The sequence below is a fragment of the Theobroma cacao genome, chromosome 6 (assembly GCF_053813885.1).
Source record: "Theobroma cacao isolate CCN51 chromosome 6, ASM5381388v1, whole genome shotgun sequence".
NCBI lineage: Eukaryota > Viridiplantae > Streptophyta > Magnoliopsida > Malvales > Malvaceae > Theobroma > Theobroma cacao.
Window position 1 is genome coordinate 702,384 of NC_142644.1, and position 16,434 is coordinate 718,817.

Below are 16,434 nucleotides of genomic sequence, written 5' to 3' on the forward strand. Positions count from 1 at the left end.
ATTAGATACCTAGTCGTAAACAATAGATAGTAGGCGTTGTGCGTATTGTCCCATGCAGTGTTAATAGCTAACGTGGAGAATGTTTGCAGGAATGAAACTCAAAAAGGGATATGAGGGGAGCTGGCTCAAACGGTGTAGCATTTGGTTTAATTCAATGCAAAGAGAAGAACCTCACCATGGCATTTGACGTCAAAAAATCCTCTTGGAAGAGAGGGTCGCCTTGGGTGCATGGTTGTCATCAGCTTGTGCCCTAAGGTGTTGGGTTTCGGTACCCCCATTGAGTTTGCAACCCTAAATAATCTACCGATATGAGAAGTTGGAGAAACGTGAGGAACTTTACCTATTGATCTTTGTCTCCTTATTGTAATTATGAGCCTCGCCGTTACTATTGTTTACCCTGGTCATGTGTCAAAACTCAAAAGTGATTGATGCAGACAAAACTTGGTCCTTTCTCTTTCTGTAAGTAAAGGGTTCTTTTAATAATAAGAAAAGAAATGTAAATAGGTAAAAGGATGCATTAAAGACACTGTAAAAGGAAAGATTGGAATAGTCATTGAATGTTATGACCAATCAAAGAAAATAAATAGAGAATTAGTGAGAGTACACTCAGTACTTCAACAATTACTTTAAAATTTCTTCTTGGTGGTCTTCTATACATCTTTTTACTTATACCCTTTGTCTCTCTCTCTCTCAGAGTAATCCTTCACACTTTGAATACCGAATTCATTGTACAAATGTTGCATACTAATACTAGTCATAGGTGTAGTAGTGAGAATAAAGAAAATACAGTACAGCAGGGCACACAGCTGGGTTCTGGCAGGCGTGAGGGGGGAGCAGAGAGGACCCACGTGCGGTGCCATTGCTAAATCAGGCAATCAAATGCACAGTCTTCACGCTTTACCTCTTCCCCTTGTATGTGACTGATTGAATCTCATCCACAGAGCTCTGAGCGTCATAGATTTGACATTTTGACAAGATGTAACAATAGCACAGTTCTTTCCATCAAATCAACAACTTATCACCCCCTCCTGCATTTGGCCTTACCTTCTAAATAATTGCTACCTTGTAGTCATACCATTCTTTCTCTTTTTCCACCTTTCATTAACTCCAAAAATCACCAGGACAACTTAAAGCAAAGAAAAGAAAAATGAAAGTTTGGTAGACCTAATTGAATGTGGATAAAGGGTCAATATTGGCCTTTATTGTGATTTTTATATCTTTCTATTTCTTGTTCATTTGATCATGTAATGTTGAGATAGAGTTCATCTTCATATGCATTTACAATATTGTTTTCAATAATTGAAATGAAACATATGATTTTGATTTGAATTATTAACGTAATTAAGTAATTGTATAGATTATAAACTAAATCAATGACATTAGATTACAGCACAATTTGGCATCCCACATGAGACATATAGCATTTGACCATAAAATGTAATCTGTTGCATGAAACAGGAAGGATGTGATGATATATGCCCCCAATTGGCTAACCTTCCATGTTGATTTCCTTGGTAAATTTTAGATGCATGTGCATGAGCTCTATTCCATCAAATGCCAAATAAAGATTGAAAACCAATATAAGAAATGGGGAAAGTGGGCAAAGACGCAATCTAGCAACAAGGTTGGGAGAAGAATGTTACACCATTTCCAGCTAGTAAGAGAGAAACAAATATAACCAAAGAAGAAAGGAAAGGAAAGGAAAGGGGGGGAAAATGGGTTTGTATTTTTGATTGAGAAGATGTATTGAAGTGATATTCAAACTGTCATCACTTCCCTGACTTGGTTTTCTTTTCTAGGGGCCCCCTCTTGTCTCCTCTCTCTCTCTCATTCCCTCTTCTTCCATTAATTCTTCATCACCCACTTTTGTAGTTGTAATAATATAAATATTCTTATACTGAGATCATGGCTCTCACCTCCTCCACCACAACTATATCCTCCTCCCTTTCTCTCTTTGCTTTTCTTTGAGTTCAGTTTCTTTGGGAGCCATCAACTGATCTTTTACCTGCACCTGCATGTTGCTTTTCTTCATTTCATAGACGACCCTAAATTAGGTAGCGGTAGCACTACACTTGGGAACGCTGGTTAAGTACTATGTCGGCCGCTGTTGCCCCCGCATGCGTCTCGGACAAGTCCAGCAGCAGTTCGGTGTCAGTGCTTTCGCCACCATCGCCACAACCAACGCTCCCTTTAAGCCGTTACGAGTCTCAGAAGCGGCGTGACTGGAACACGTTTGGGCAGTACCTGAGGAACCATCGTCCCCCCTTGGCTCTCTCCCGCTGCAGCGGAGCCCACGTCCTGGAATTCCTCAAGTACCTCGATCAGTTCGGGAAAACCAAAGTCCACACTCAGAATTGTCCCTTCTTTGGTCACCCTCACCCTCCAGCGCCCTGCCCTTGCCCTCTCAGGCAAGCCTGGGGCAGCTTGGATGCTCTCATCGGCCGCCTCCGTGCAGCCTTCGAAGAAAACGGAGGCCAACCAGAGCTGAACCCTTTTGGTGCTCGTGCTGTGAGGCTGTACCTGAGGGAAGTGCGGGACGTTCAGGCTAAGGCTAGAGGCATAGCTTATGAGAAAAAGAAGAGAAAGAAACCGCAGCAGCAGATACAGTCAACAGCTACTGATACGTATGAGATTGGCAACCATTTTCAGCAAGGAGTCTCAGGGCAATCCTCTGAGGCAAAGCGGGCTATGGCTGTAGGAAACAGTTTGGGTGGTGGAGGCTCCATGATTGCACTGTCTGTGTTAAACTAGATCTTTGGATGATGATCACTGCTTCAGGTGTAAAAATGAAGGACTCATATCTAGTCTAGGGTTAATCAATGATGAAGATGTTGCTACTTAATTTACTAGTGTAATGCATGTATTTTGAGACTTTTTTCTGAATCAAGTGTAGTGGGTTTTATGTTTTTGGATCAAATCTTGTTCATACATAAACTTAGATGCTTTGCCTGTTAGTTTCCGTTGAAATTTCTACATGAGAGCTGATAATTTCTTGTGAGGTTGGGATTTGCATTACATGTCTTGTGGTGTATATGATTGCATGCCTAATTAATTTCATTGCATATTATTGCCTTTGACATTTGAAGAAACCATGGCCATCCATAAGCCATCCAATTTTAGGTTACATTAAGTTGATGATATCATAGTAGTCTTAATCAATAAAAAATACATAGCAAAAGACACATCATGATATGACATAGTCATCAAATTAACTCGAAAATTCCTATACATATTTGTATATACTTAGGGTACGAATACATTGTTAAATTTAATAGTTTTTGTATACATTTAAGAGTATGAATAAGTTAAATTTAAATAAACGAATACGTTGTTAAGTTCAATAATCGATCAGTTTATTAAAATTTAATCATTTTCGTATATATTTAGGGTACAAATATGCTGTTAATTTAGCTTTCGTATGTACGAATTCGTTTTATTAAAAATTTAATACCTTTCGGGTACGAAGAATAAGTTATTAAATTCAATAATCGACTTGCTAAAGAATTAATTAATTGTGTAGAAAGTGGAAGAAGGGTGTAATGGTTAACAATTGGATCCTTATCTTAAGTTTTATTTTTTACATGTTAAGTGCAACAATAAGGTGATAAGTCCATTTTAATATTAATTAAGACAACAAAGTTAGATTATTCATGGCCTTTGTCTTTGTTAGAAAAAAATGAAATTGCTTTTAATTATCGAATAAGTGTAAAAGGAGAAAATTTTTTATCGAAAATGCCACATGTACGAAATTTGTAAATTAAAGAAAATTTTTGATGTGTCATGAACTTGAGAACATAATGAAAAATAGTTATATAATTAATTATAAAACAATTAATTTATTGATTAAATTATTTTAGAGATACATAATTGAAGTAATTAAAATTCATGTAATTTGGATCAATTAAAATTCACTTATTGGTCATCTAATTTATGTCTAAATAAATTAAGTTAATTTAAAAATAATATATAAATTTGGTCAATTAAAATTTACCCGTTGGTCATTTATCTGTAAAAATTAAGATAATTTAAAAATTAAATCATAATTTGATCATTCAAGTATCTCTAAATAAAATAAGATAACTTAGAAATAAAATTCAAATTCAACAAATCAAAACTCAAAAATTCAAAATTTGACCAATCAAAAAGTCATTATATGAGTTATAATGATTTATATCTAATTAAATTAAAATAATTTAGAGATAAAGTAATTGAACTTTATATACATATATATATATATATGCATTAAAAGGAAAATCCCTTTACATATTCCTATAAATAATCTTTATTTTTCGAAATGTTGGAGTGAATATGGTTTGGGTGGATGTCTTGAAACTAATATTGTGCAAACTTAAACTTAAACATCATCTTAATTAGAATTAATTCTAGGTTTGAATGGTCCAAGTTACCCTAAATATCTTATATCATATAATATTTAATATTAAAATTAACAATATTTATTAATATTGGTAGTAAATCTTAAAAGGAATAAGAGTAACTAACAAATAACTTCTACAATATCATGTCATATTGAAGCAGTAACATTCCAATTACATAATTTCTATGTAGCAATCATATAATAAACCACCATACATATGAATTCATGAATCCTAGAAAAAACTTCATATATGCATCAAGATCAAACTACTATATTTTGTTTACAATAAGATAAGAGTTTGCAGTGAAATGTAAAATCGAAAAAATATTAAACTATATAAATGCATATATATTTATAATATTTATATGTATGTGTGTCTGCACGAATGCGCCTATCTATCAAACGAAGGAAAGGATGGAAAGAAAGTAGGTTTTGGTTCTACCCCTTTCCTTCCTTCATCTTTTCCTCTTACCAAAGACAGCATAAGTAAGATTGGTGGGGGTTCCAGGTTATTTGGCGAGCTTTCAAAACAGACAAAACTCTTTCTTTCCTTTCCCCTTCCTTTCATGGTAAATTTAGTTACTGAAGGAAATCCTCTTCCAGGATTGCTGCAAAAGAAAGGTCAACTTATAAAGATGGGGTATATATCTTGTCTACCAAGTGATGTCACTTATATTTCCAGACATCATTTGACATCCACAAATGCAGAATATGCTTTGTAAGACAGACTTCATTCTGACAATTCCTCTCTTTAGATTAAAAGTTGTGGTGGAGAAAGGATCCTGCTTGATTTGGAGACATTTTTTTCCTCCAATTAATCACCATTTGTCATCATTACTTATTAGTGCTAACATGTTTACCATTACTTTCCAGGCCTCCTTCTTAACTTTTTTATTTCCTACATTTTTTAGATTTCATTTGATTGTTATTACTACAATTTTTATGAACATATATTCAAAGATAGTAATATGTATTACATGTATTCATATATAATCATTTTGTACAAAAATAAAATTTTACATTTTTACTATTTTAAAAAAGTAAAATTTTTATGTATGTATATTTAACTTAACGGTAAGTGTATGTATCTCTCTTATTCAATGAACCAAATATGAATCTCCTTTTCACCAAAATTGAACTTGATAAGAAAAAAATTCAATTGTTAAATTTTGATTTTTTATTAAATATTCATCCTTTTTTTAGTTCATCCCAAAACTATGTTCACTTTCTTTTTTTAACAATGTACAACTCTTTAGTTTTCTAATGTTGTATATATAATTTTTAATTTTTTTTCCAAACAAATAAATAAATATATATTTTTGGATGTCAATACTCATGTCATCCGTACATATATGTATCAGGCAGTCTCAAGTAGAAATCAGAGTAAAGATGCATATAGTTTATATTAAATTAACCTACATACAAACACAGGCAACACCTATGTCACTTAACTAACATCATATATGCATGTCATGCATGCATATGTGAAAATTTGATGTCAATACTCATGTCCATGACCATAACACATGTTACTTGGGAGAGTCTCTGTCCTCTTATTCTAGAAAATGACCTCCACCCTGTTTTGTTTCTAAATGTGTTCCTTTAGGTAAGCAGCATTTTATGCCTGGGCCTGGGGAACATTTTCCTGCAAACAGATTTTACATGGTAACAATGCAACTCTCAAAAGTTCGATCAGAGAGCAACCTACCAAACTTTGTACCTGGGGTCTGATTTTCAGGCATGATTCCCCATTAGCTGGAGGAAACGTTCTGCACTCCAATTTCTTATGCCACATTAATGCTCCAAAGAATATATAATTTGACAGATAATGCAAACATCACATATTTACTCACTTTAAACATGTCTTTCTTTCAGGTCTGCATACACACACCCTTCTCTCTCATTTGCTTGTAATTACCTAGAACATAGCTGGAAAGTGTTAGACAGCAGGCCTATTAATCTATTATTCCAATCAGTAAAGTATGAAAGAATAGAAAGCTATTGTAAATTTAAAATAATAATGGGATAAGGTGCAAGAAACAGGGAGTCTGGTCATCGCTTTAGGCAACAAAGCTTGGTGGTATTTGGATTCCTTTATATTAACACCATATAATATATACAAAAAGTAAGCAAAATGAAATATGACACAAGAATGTAGCAAAATTCTCCAAGTTTTAGAGAGAAAATGGAGGAATATGCCATGAAGGACAAAAGAGCGAGGATACATGTAAGAGTCAAGTTCTTGACAGATCAAAAAGCAGGTTATAAAATATGAAAAAGTAAGAGTGTTAAGTGGTTAAAAAATTAAATATGACATAACTTTGAAACATCCTAAAAGAGAAAGATAGAAATTCATTTAAGGTCGGAAGTAGTAACTTTTTTTTTTTTTTGATGGCATGGTCATGCAGAAATAAAAATCCCTCTGAAGGACATGTATACTTTATCTTAATGAAATTAATTTTTATACTTTTATTAAAAATCGATTTAAGGACAGCTGATAACAGTATTACGCATATGCCAGTAATCTTCGCAATATTAGTTATGACATGCAATGGCTTGTTGATTGTTTTTACTTTTGCTGACTTTTAAAGAGCATAAATTTACAATTGATCAGTGTTCATTTCCTCATAGGTGAGAAATTCAGTGATTATTTATCATAAAACGAGCTTAGAAATATTTAATAAGTATGAGAACAGGCATGCAATTATAAAAACTAATATAATAGCAAACCAATTATAAACAAATCAAGTGCCTAGCCTATGATTTGTATGTAATTTTTAGGATGTTTATCAATATTCTGTACATTATTTGCTCTTTAATTTTTAAAATCTTCCCACAGTGATTATATGGAAACTAAAAAATATATACATTTATGTTTTTCCAACTTTATTTTAGTATATTTTTAAACTATTTTGCCTTTATTTATTTATTTTACAAAGATATTATATCTATATAGCCTACAATTATTTTCACTACAACCCCAACCATGAGTTTTCCAGAGATAAACTTGGGATTTATGTGGAACTCAAGTGGACCCCATACTCATGAATGATTGAGATTTTATAATTCTATACAATTAATTATAGACGAAATGAACTCATCTCCACACTAGCTAACAACATTAGATGCATGGGATCATTGGATGAGTTACAAATTTAAAAAAGTAGGATGTCTTACCTAGCCTTTAACCTTTTCACCAGCCTTGCTGCTGGGGTACCTGTGCCTGAAACAGCAAATATGGGAGCTATGCCTGTGGGGAGGGCAAAGGGGAGAGGTGGGGACATGATCCGATATGGTTTCCATAACTCCTAAGCTTTGACAGAAAGCACAAAAGCAGCACATTTTGTATTTTAGACAGTTTGAAAATTGTTCTTTGTCACCTCTGCTTTGCAATGTTGATTCCCCTAGAAAGACAAAATTCTGAAACATTAAAGAAAATTTGGAATTTAAGCGAAAATAAAAAAAAAATCTATTCATGAAAACTAACAGATGTTGATCTAATGGATCAATTGCAAACAAGCATTTAAGTACCATAAGATTACAATGATATCTCAACATATATATAACACTTCGGTTTTTAAGAAAATTACAAAAATCTGATTACTATTTCCCCAAGCTTACAGAAGTCACTAGTCTTTGTTGAGAAAGTAAGATTATAAAAACTGATAATCTATTTCCCTCTCTGATTCATCATATTTACCCAGTTTTTGCACTGCCTCACCCCTCATCAAAAAGACCTATACACTAGGCAATTAACAAAATCATACAAGATTATAGCAATTCCAAGGAAACAATGTTGACAAGTAACTTTGTAGGGATTAAGCCTAGTAGACATATGCCATGAAGTATGTAGGCAATTCTTACATATCGAATGCTCTAGAAAGGGGAAATAGAGTTCTTTGGAGTGAAAACGGAACCTTGGGTTTTATTATTATTATTTAGAGTTCTTTGAAGTATAAAATGAAGTTCTGAGAATATTTGAACAATCAGCAACAGAGTGTGCTGAAAAATGAGATGGCACATGCATCAAATGTGAGATTAACAATCAGATGGTATTGAAGGAAACACAGGTCCTCTGAGCTATACTATGTAGGGGGACCCTGTCCTGCCTATTGCTTTTTTAGTATATACAAGCCTCCATTTATATATGAGAATTAGAAGTCTATCAGCAATTTCCTCTACGAAGGGGTTATATGGGAATTAACGAGATTTGACTTCTGGGCATGGTCAATGTTCATTGAGGAGAACTCAGCTTTCCTGAAAGACTTTTTCAGGATGCTCCATCTTTACCTATGGGCTCCAACACAGGTGGAGCATTTCTGGAAGTTAGCTCCTTATATGCAATCAGCTTAAACACTTATTTCATACTTGTATTTAAATAGATAAATAAATTACTTCAAGCAGGCATTACATTGCTGCAAGCTTAACCTGTAACTTTATAAATACCTCTTCTGAGTACAAATTCAGGAACATTTGACTCTCATTACTTTTGCCTACTCTCAGTATTTTATTTTTCTAGACTACAAGTCTTGTTATTTCCTGATCCTCCAAATCATTACTTTATGTCAATAATGTTCTAATCTTTGCCTTCATACCAAGATGCTTTAATCTTAACTCACTTTTTTCTTGTCAAAACTGATTGTCCTCCTACTTTCTCACATGCTTACCTGTTATCACACACATCATCTTTGAGCTCCCTAATTCAAGATGTATACATCAAAAGAAAAATCAAAGCTATACGAGCATATATCAAAAACTTACATTGCTGATTTGCCAACACTGCCCATGGTTCACAGGCTAACATTTTTATCTATGATCCAGTTGGCAGCACAAAGGGGGATATGACAGTCATGACACCATATGCTGTGGATGCATTGGAAGATAAAGCTGAGGAACATATCCTTCTCTTTTCAGCTCTAGAAGAAGAGTCTTCAGCAATGAATAAATATGTGAAGACCGTGGGTGACTTTCATCTGCAGCAACAAACATGTGGGTGGTGTTGTTGACCTCTATCCAACTGTATCCAGGTACTTTCTGAACTCCTCTTTCCTTCATTAAACTTCTTATCTTCAGTACACTCCCCCAATGTCCAGCATCAGCAAGTAAATTGGAAAGCAGTACATAGTAACCAGAATTTTGTGGGTCCAGATCAAAAAGATGTCTTGAAGCAAATTCAGCGAGCTCAACATTGCCATGATTTCGACAGGCTCCTAGCAATGTACCCCACACACCAGCATCAGGAGAGAATGGCATGCTCTTTATAGTTTCAAAGGCTTCATTCAAACGACCAGCGCGTCCAAATAAATCTACAACACATGCATAATGTTCCATCCTTGCTGTGATTCCATATTCCTCAGTCATGCTCTGGAAGTAGTGAATTCCATCATCAACTTTACCAGCATGCCCGCAAGCTGATATTATAGCTAAAAACGTGACATGATCAGGCTGAATTTCATTTTTCAACATCTCATGAAACAGGGCAAGACAATCTTCAAGGCGGCCATGGTTTCCATAAGCAGCAATGATACTGTTCCATGAAACTTCATTCTTCTCTTCCATCATGTCAAACACATGCTGAGAAGAACCCAAATTTCCACATTTGGCATACATATCTATGAGTGCACTCTTAGCAAATGGATCGGAGCAGAATGAACCTTTAATCATAAACCCATGGATCTCTTTCCCATAATGTAGTGCAGGTAGATTAGCACAAGCAGAAAGAGCTGCTGATATACTCACACAGTCATACTTCATTCCAGTACTCCCCATCCAACAAAAAAGATCAATCGCCTTCTCTGGTTTTCCATTCTGGGAACAGCTTGTAATCATTGAGTTCCAGCAAACAGAATCTCTTTCAGACAATCTTCCGAAAATATCATGAGTGACATCCAGCCTTCCGCATTTCGCATACATGTCTATGACAGCACTTCCCACATGACAGCCACAATCAAGCCCATTCTTGATGATATAACCATGCAATTCCTTCCCCACTTTTAATGCAGCTAAATCTGCACAAGCAGGTAGAACACTTGCCAATGTTACAGCATTCGGCCTGATTTTCTCTTTAAGTAACCACCTGAAAATCTCTAAGGCATCATTGTTCATCCCATTAAGCACGTATCCTGATATCATAGCTGTGCACATGACAACATCAACCTCGGTTCTTTGGTTATAAACCTTGCGTGCCATCTCCACATCCCTGCACTTAAAGTATACATCAATAAGTGCACTCTTCAAGAACACATCCAATGACACTCCATGTCTTAATATATATCCATGAATTTCCTTGCCTTTTCTGAAACATCCCAACCCAGTAACAGCTGGAAGAAAACTTGAGAAGGTGATTGCGTCTGGTTTCAGACCAGAAGATATCATCTCATTAAACAAACATGAAGCATCTTGCATAAACCCATTCTGTACATACCCTGAAATCATTCCATTCCAAGACACCAAATCGGCCTGAGGCATCATTCCAAACAATTTATGAGCATCAGACAACCACCCACATTTTGAATACATAGACAAAAGTGCGTTTGCCACCACAGAATCAAATTCCAAGCCGCAACAAACAACAAGGCCATGAAGCTGAGTACCAAAATCCACCATTCCTTCCGAAGCACACAGAGAGAAAATAGCGGCAAATGTCACTTCATCTGGCTTTGTTTCACCTTTCCTCATTTCCTCAAAAATCTCCATAGCTTTATCTAATTCCTCGCACTTAACATAACCATTAAGCATCACATTCCACAAAACACAATCTCTCACCGGTATTTTATCAAACAATGTACGAGCGCGATCAACATGACCGTTCTCTACATACAAGTTTATCAAAGAACTACCCACAAACACATTCACTTCGAAACCCATCGACATAATCGCCTCATGAATCAAGGTACCAAATCGTACATTATTTAAACCACTACAAGCCTTCACTACAGAAGGGAAAGTAAAATTATCAGGAGAAACCCCACAACCCAGCATCTTAAAATAAAACAACAAGCCAAGATGAAACCAACCCATCTTAACCAACCCTCTGATCATCAAATTCCAACGCTTTACACACCCCAAATCAATCCGATAGAACATGTTCTTGGCATCGTTGAAGCTACCGCAACGAAGATACATAGCAAGAAGAAGGGGATCGGTGGTAGTAATTTCATTGAGGATGAGCCGGGCGTGAACTTGTTTGCCTTGTTGAAGATTTGAAGGAAAAGAAGTAGATTGCAAGAATGAGGCAAGTTGGGTTGTGGGAAATTCGGAAGGTCTTGGAATGTGTTGGGAGGTGGTGGTATGAACATTTGTGAGTGGCGCAATGAGCTTACAGATTGATCGTAGATTTCTCTGGTACATCTCTCGAGTACGTCAAATACTAAGCATGTTTCTTCAGAGACTACGCCATGGACTTCAAATTTGCATGGTGGAATTTGACATTACTGTCTGGAATGGCTCACCCAGGCCACCCGAGTGGAGGGAATTATGGAGCTCGGATTTTTTTATTCTTTACCCCTTTTCCCGCCATGCTAGTATTTTCAGACATAAACCCTAAACAAGTGCTTACCTTTTATTAATTTCAAATAGAACATTTAAATTTTAATTTAGGTTTAAAAAGATCCTTAATTTAAGATTTTTTTTTTTGTAATTGGAGAAGAGGGGATTTGAATCTTACTCTAAAGTAGGAGAATTATGCACCAACCACTGAGTTAAATGTTCGGATGCTAATTTAGAACAAATTTAATCATCCTTAGATTTAAAATTATGGAATCTATTCTTGAATCCAAAGTGGCTCCATATAAACTTTGGGTGGGTCAGGTCATATATAGATTAAAAAAAGTATTGTGTATAATTTGATTTTAATTCTAATAGAATTGTACGAATTTGTGTATAATTTGATTTTAATTCTATTACAATTGTAAGAGTTAGAGCATTTATTGAAGTTAAACTTTAATATCTTAAATTACAAAACTCAAAATCATAATCCGTTTCATGCATAAGAAAATATACTTAATAGGCTTTCCATTCTTATAAAGTTGAATCCCATAAATTAATTCATGAAAAGCACAAAAAATTTTCAAATTTTCACTTAATGTTGATGTCTGGTAGTTTGCACAATCTTTAGAAAAAATTTAGACATAATGTTCAAATAAATCACTAAACTATTTTAAAAGATTCAAATAAATTTTTATTTTTTTATTATGTTCAATCAAATTCTGTATTTTTATTTTGAATTAAATAAGCATTTATGATTAATGATTTATTAATTCTCATTAGTTAAAATATCACTAGTTATTTCGATATCTGCATAGCACTGACGTGTTAATTTAGTATGATAACATGTCATATCATAATCAATTATAATTTATCAGTATAATACATCATTATTAATTATGATATATTAAGATGCTACATCAACATTACACGATATAAAATGATACATGATATTTTGATTAAATCAATTATTTGACTCAAAATAAAATTATAAGAGTTTATTGAACGTAATAAAAGTATAAAAGTTTATTTGAATTTTCTTAAATAGTTTATGAACTTTTTAGATACTATATCAATTCTTAAGTTTTAGAAAAAAATATGATCACATCAAACAAGGTTAAGAGATACTATATAAATTATGTCACATATAAGAAAAAAAATGTTTGATAGTTTGAATATTTAAGATGATTGTTCCAAAAAAAAAAAGATTTTCATAAAAAGCTGTTAGTATTATTATGTGTTAACTATATATTTAATATCATATTAAGTATAATATAGATGTTCATTATTTATTATATTAACTATCAATCATCGAAATCTATAGAAGAAATTAGAAGTCACCAAACTTACATGATTATTATGAAAACTTTTTTCAAAAAATGAAAATCACAAAATTTATATGATTTTGGTAACATTCCATAGAGTAGTTATTTGTAACACTAGCCAACTCATATCCTTTTCTTACCAATTCATATGACACTCACTCATTTTATGTGAATCAACTCTCACTTCATGCAACATGACATTTATTTTACTATATAAACATTCTTCCTTCTCTTAATTTGATAAGAGCTAATTGAAAATTTTTCATTCATCTCATATCTTCTCAAAATGTCTTCCGATGCCGTTGAGAATGTTAGTCGCAGAGACTATGATTCCCTTTGCCATCTTTGCGATTATGATGGCAAAACATGGAAGCAATTTCTGAGTCACCAAAAGCGAAGACACCCAACACAAATTAAATACAAATGTGATATTTGCGAACGTGGTTTCCCAACTAAAGAAGCAAGAAAGGAGCATCGTGATAATGGACACTAAAAGATATCTGAATATGCCCAACCATAAATATTATATTTATGTTACTTAGAATAGTAATTGCAATTTAGTTAAAGTATTTTAAATCTCAATGTAGGTAGTTATGTTTACTTAAATTTATGTATCAATTATTGGTGGGCATTACTGATTTATATACATAAATGTTATTTTATGTTTTAGGTTTATTTTTACACTCTGTTATTTTAGTTATAAAATTATCTTATATTAAATATAATAATTGAATATAATTTCATATATATATATATTAAGTTAAGATTAATCTTATCTTATAATAATAATCTTAAAAAATTCCTAATTAAACAACACTCAGTATTCCTAATTAATTTATTTTTTAGGCTATTCCAAATTAATTTATTTTTTTAGGCTATGGGATTGTGGCAATATGCTGGCTGGTGAAATACTGGCTGGGCGTGTATAGTAATTGCTGTCTTTTTTTAGAATGTGAGTTTTTGAATCGAGCCAAGATCTCATCTTACAATGCCTTAATCTTAATCATTAATTAATTAATTATGATGATGGATTAATTATGCCAGCATCTGAGTAAAGAAAATAAACTTTTTATTAGATGAAGAAGCCTTTAGATTTTATATACTACTCATTCATTTTAACAAGTTTTGTTTTCAACATAGAAAGGGTCATGAAAAGGATTTAAAAAAAAAAAAAGATTATTTGAGCTTTACATTCAAACTCTACAAATTAGTTCCCATTCTCTGGTTATATTGATAATAAAATATAGAAAATATTAAAAACAAAAAGATTGTCATTATCTAAATAATTTCGTAGCAAAAAAATTCCTGCAATAGTTATAACACCGTCAACTGGGAATAAAATAATAATTGAAAAAATTTAAAAGGCAATCTAAAGACTATACAAAGGAAAATATAAAATTAACTTATAGTTTTATATAGTTCTAAAGCTATGACATAATTAACGTAATACAAATTCAGTTGGTGGTTGGACCCAAATATAAGGAGGTAAATATTTGTGCCAAGGTTTAAATCGATAATATTTTCCCACCTTTCCATCTTTCATGTTGAAAAAACCAATATCTCGAGGGCCAAGTGGCCAATATTCAGTAGCAATATAATAATCATCTGTGAAATATATAGAATTAGGTTGACTTTCAGGAAAATCCAAAGCTGAAACAGCTAAAGTGTGATTATCACCTACAAACACTACGTCACCATTCATATTTTTTACTTCTTTCTCCAACAACCTACCACTTTGATCATCCAAAACCAACTTGAAAACTTTGAAATTCTTAGTAAAATGAGCACAAGGATGATAGTCCTCAACATCAATTTCCTTTTTAATAGAGAATAGATCTCCCGTAGATGATTCAACAAGATATGCGCTATCAACATTATCCTCTACCTTTCGACATGCTGGCATTAGTATCTTCACCTTTAGTGATTCCAAATTGTCATCGAAACCATCATTGACATCAAAAGATACAATCAAGCTTCGAGTTCCAATAGCATAAGCTAAATTTTTATAAAAAATAACATCAGTGAAAGCTGTTAGACCCTTATCCAGATATATCCAACTTTTTCGTTCTGGTTTATAGAAGGCTAATCTGCATCTAAGACCATAGATAACCACAACCACATAACTATCCGAATGCGATAAAGGATCTGCTGACAAGATAACTTTATGAACATCATATTGATGTGATGCTGACTTTGGATTAACTTCAATCTCGGGGAGATCAATTGTGATCCCATTCTTAAAAGGATTTAAGAGAGTTATGACCATATTTTTATCTACCGCAGCTAACCAACCATGGGAAGAACCACAAAATCTCTTGGAATGAGACTCAGGTAACTCGATATTGTAAAATTTTGTTTTGATCTGTAGGCTGCATAATTGTCGAACTCTGTTGCTCATTCTCGTTGGAATCAATAACATAGGAACTATATTAGGTGATGATCGCCTTTTCAAGTCAAGAAAATTACTGAAGACGAAATACCAATGCTTACAGACTGCACCAAATCGAACTGGATTGCTAGGAACATCTAATTTATCAAGAATTAACAAGAGGGAGAGTGTTGGAAGATTTTTCCAATCCGCTTCAGCATCCTTCATGCTTCCTAGATCAACAATTAAAAAAAAAATAAAAAAAATCTTTTGTCAATGAAATAATTTGAAAAAGTAAAAGAATATGATGAAGAATCACGAAAAGAAATAAAAGAGAGGCTTGGCTATCTTTGCACAATCCAAGTAATGGTATTTAAATATACAAAAATTAAGAATTAATTTCAAGTTTTATAATACAACCTAAATATAAACCGAATTCCTTTTAAATTAGGAGTGGACTTCCAGTGTTATAATATAATAAAAAAAACAAATTTTAACCTTTAGTTGCGTTTTTGTTAAAATAAAACTCTATATAAGTTTCTTTATAACTAAATTAAATTTAATTGTGATGTAAATTAAATTTATCAAGATTGTTTCGTTTCTTTATAATTATTATAATTTAAATTAATAATTATAAAATTTCATCAAAATTGTTTTATTTCTTTATAATGTGACGTTATACTCTAAAATTGTTTTTAAATAATAAAATCTTAAAATTATAATTTTTTTAAAAACAAGAAGTATCCATATATAACTGATATTCATAAAACCACGGTTAAGTTTCCGACACGGTTTCTAACCCTTAAAAACCGAACCGTGGTTAATCGAGATCTCACGATACGTGTACGGTCCAGATTGTTTGGCACTCAAAAACGCGTTAA

At 33.1% G+C, this 16,434-nt stretch overlaps 3 protein-coding genes across 12 annotated transcripts; 1 reads left to right on the forward strand and 2 right to left on the reverse strand.

The window, feature by feature from the left end:
- The first annotated feature begins 1,758 nt into the window (after positions 1 to 1,758).
- On the forward strand, positions 1,759 to 2,954 carry LOC18595110 (protein LIGHT-DEPENDENT SHORT HYPOCOTYLS 4-like). The gene has a single exon (XM_007022924.3). It carries the CDS (start codon positions 2,095 to 2,097, stop codon positions 2,749 to 2,751), a length of 657 nt encoding a protein of 218 aa, XP_007022986.2. The 5' UTR covers positions 1,759 to 2,094; the 3' UTR covers positions 2,752 to 2,954.
- Positions 2,955 to 4,496: 1,542 nt separating this feature from the next.
- LOC18595111 (Tetratricopeptide repeat (TPR)-like superfamily protein) lies at positions 4,497 to 11,891 on the reverse strand. 10 transcript variants are annotated; one of them, XM_007022927.3, is made up of 5 exons: positions 9,137 to 11,891; positions 7,553 to 7,779; positions 6,229 to 6,293; positions 6,096 to 6,144; positions 4,497 to 4,983 (listed from the first exon to the last, which is right to left on the reverse strand). In XM_007022927.3, the coding sequence occupies exon 1, from the start codon at positions 11,723 to 11,725 to the stop codon at positions 9,224 to 9,226; it is 2,502 nt and encodes an 833-aa protein (XP_007022989.2). In that variant the 5' UTR covers positions 11,726 to 11,891; the 3' UTR covers positions 4,497 to 4,983; positions 6,096 to 6,144; positions 6,229 to 6,293; positions 7,553 to 7,779; positions 9,137 to 9,223. The 10 variants fall into 10 exon arrangements, with proteins under 10 accessions (XP_007022989.2, XP_007022987.2, XP_088663270.1 ...); XM_007022925.3 differs by having other exon boundaries at positions 6,084 to 6,144; XM_088807144.1 differs by having other exon boundaries at positions 6,084 to 6,144; positions 6,229 to 6,304.
- Positions 11,892 to 13,456: 1,565 nt separating this feature from the next.
- On the reverse strand, positions 13,457 to 15,781 carry LOC18595112 (putative F-box protein At1g65770). Its single transcript, XM_007022931.3, has 2 exons — positions 14,714 to 15,781; positions 13,457 to 13,564 (listed from the first exon to the last, which is right to left on the reverse strand). Exons 1-2 carry the CDS (start codon positions 15,779 to 15,781, stop codon positions 13,457 to 13,459), a joined length of 1,176 nt encoding a protein of 391 aa, XP_007022993.3.
- Positions 15,782 to 16,434: the final 653 nt, after the last annotated feature.

What these genes read in the sequence shown, in the direction of transcription:
- LOC18595110 (XM_007022924.3), top strand. Translation starts at nt 2,095, where the DNA reads ATGTCGGCCGCTGTTGCCCCCGCATGCGTCTCGGACAAGTCCAGCAGC.
- LOC18595112 (XM_007022931.3), bottom strand. Translation starts at nt 15,781, where the DNA reads ATGAAGGATGCTGAAGCGGATTGGAAAAATCTTCCAACACTCTCCCTC. An exon ending in TCAACATGAAAGATGGAAAG is followed by an intron (nt 13,565 to 14,713) that starts GTGGGAAAATAT and finishes TTGGTGACTCAG; the next exon opens with AAATTGCTTCCATGTTTTGC.
- LOC18595111 (XM_007022927.3), bottom strand. Translation starts at nt 11,725, where the DNA reads ATGTACCAGAGAAATCTACGATCAATCTGTAAGCTCATTGCGCCACTC.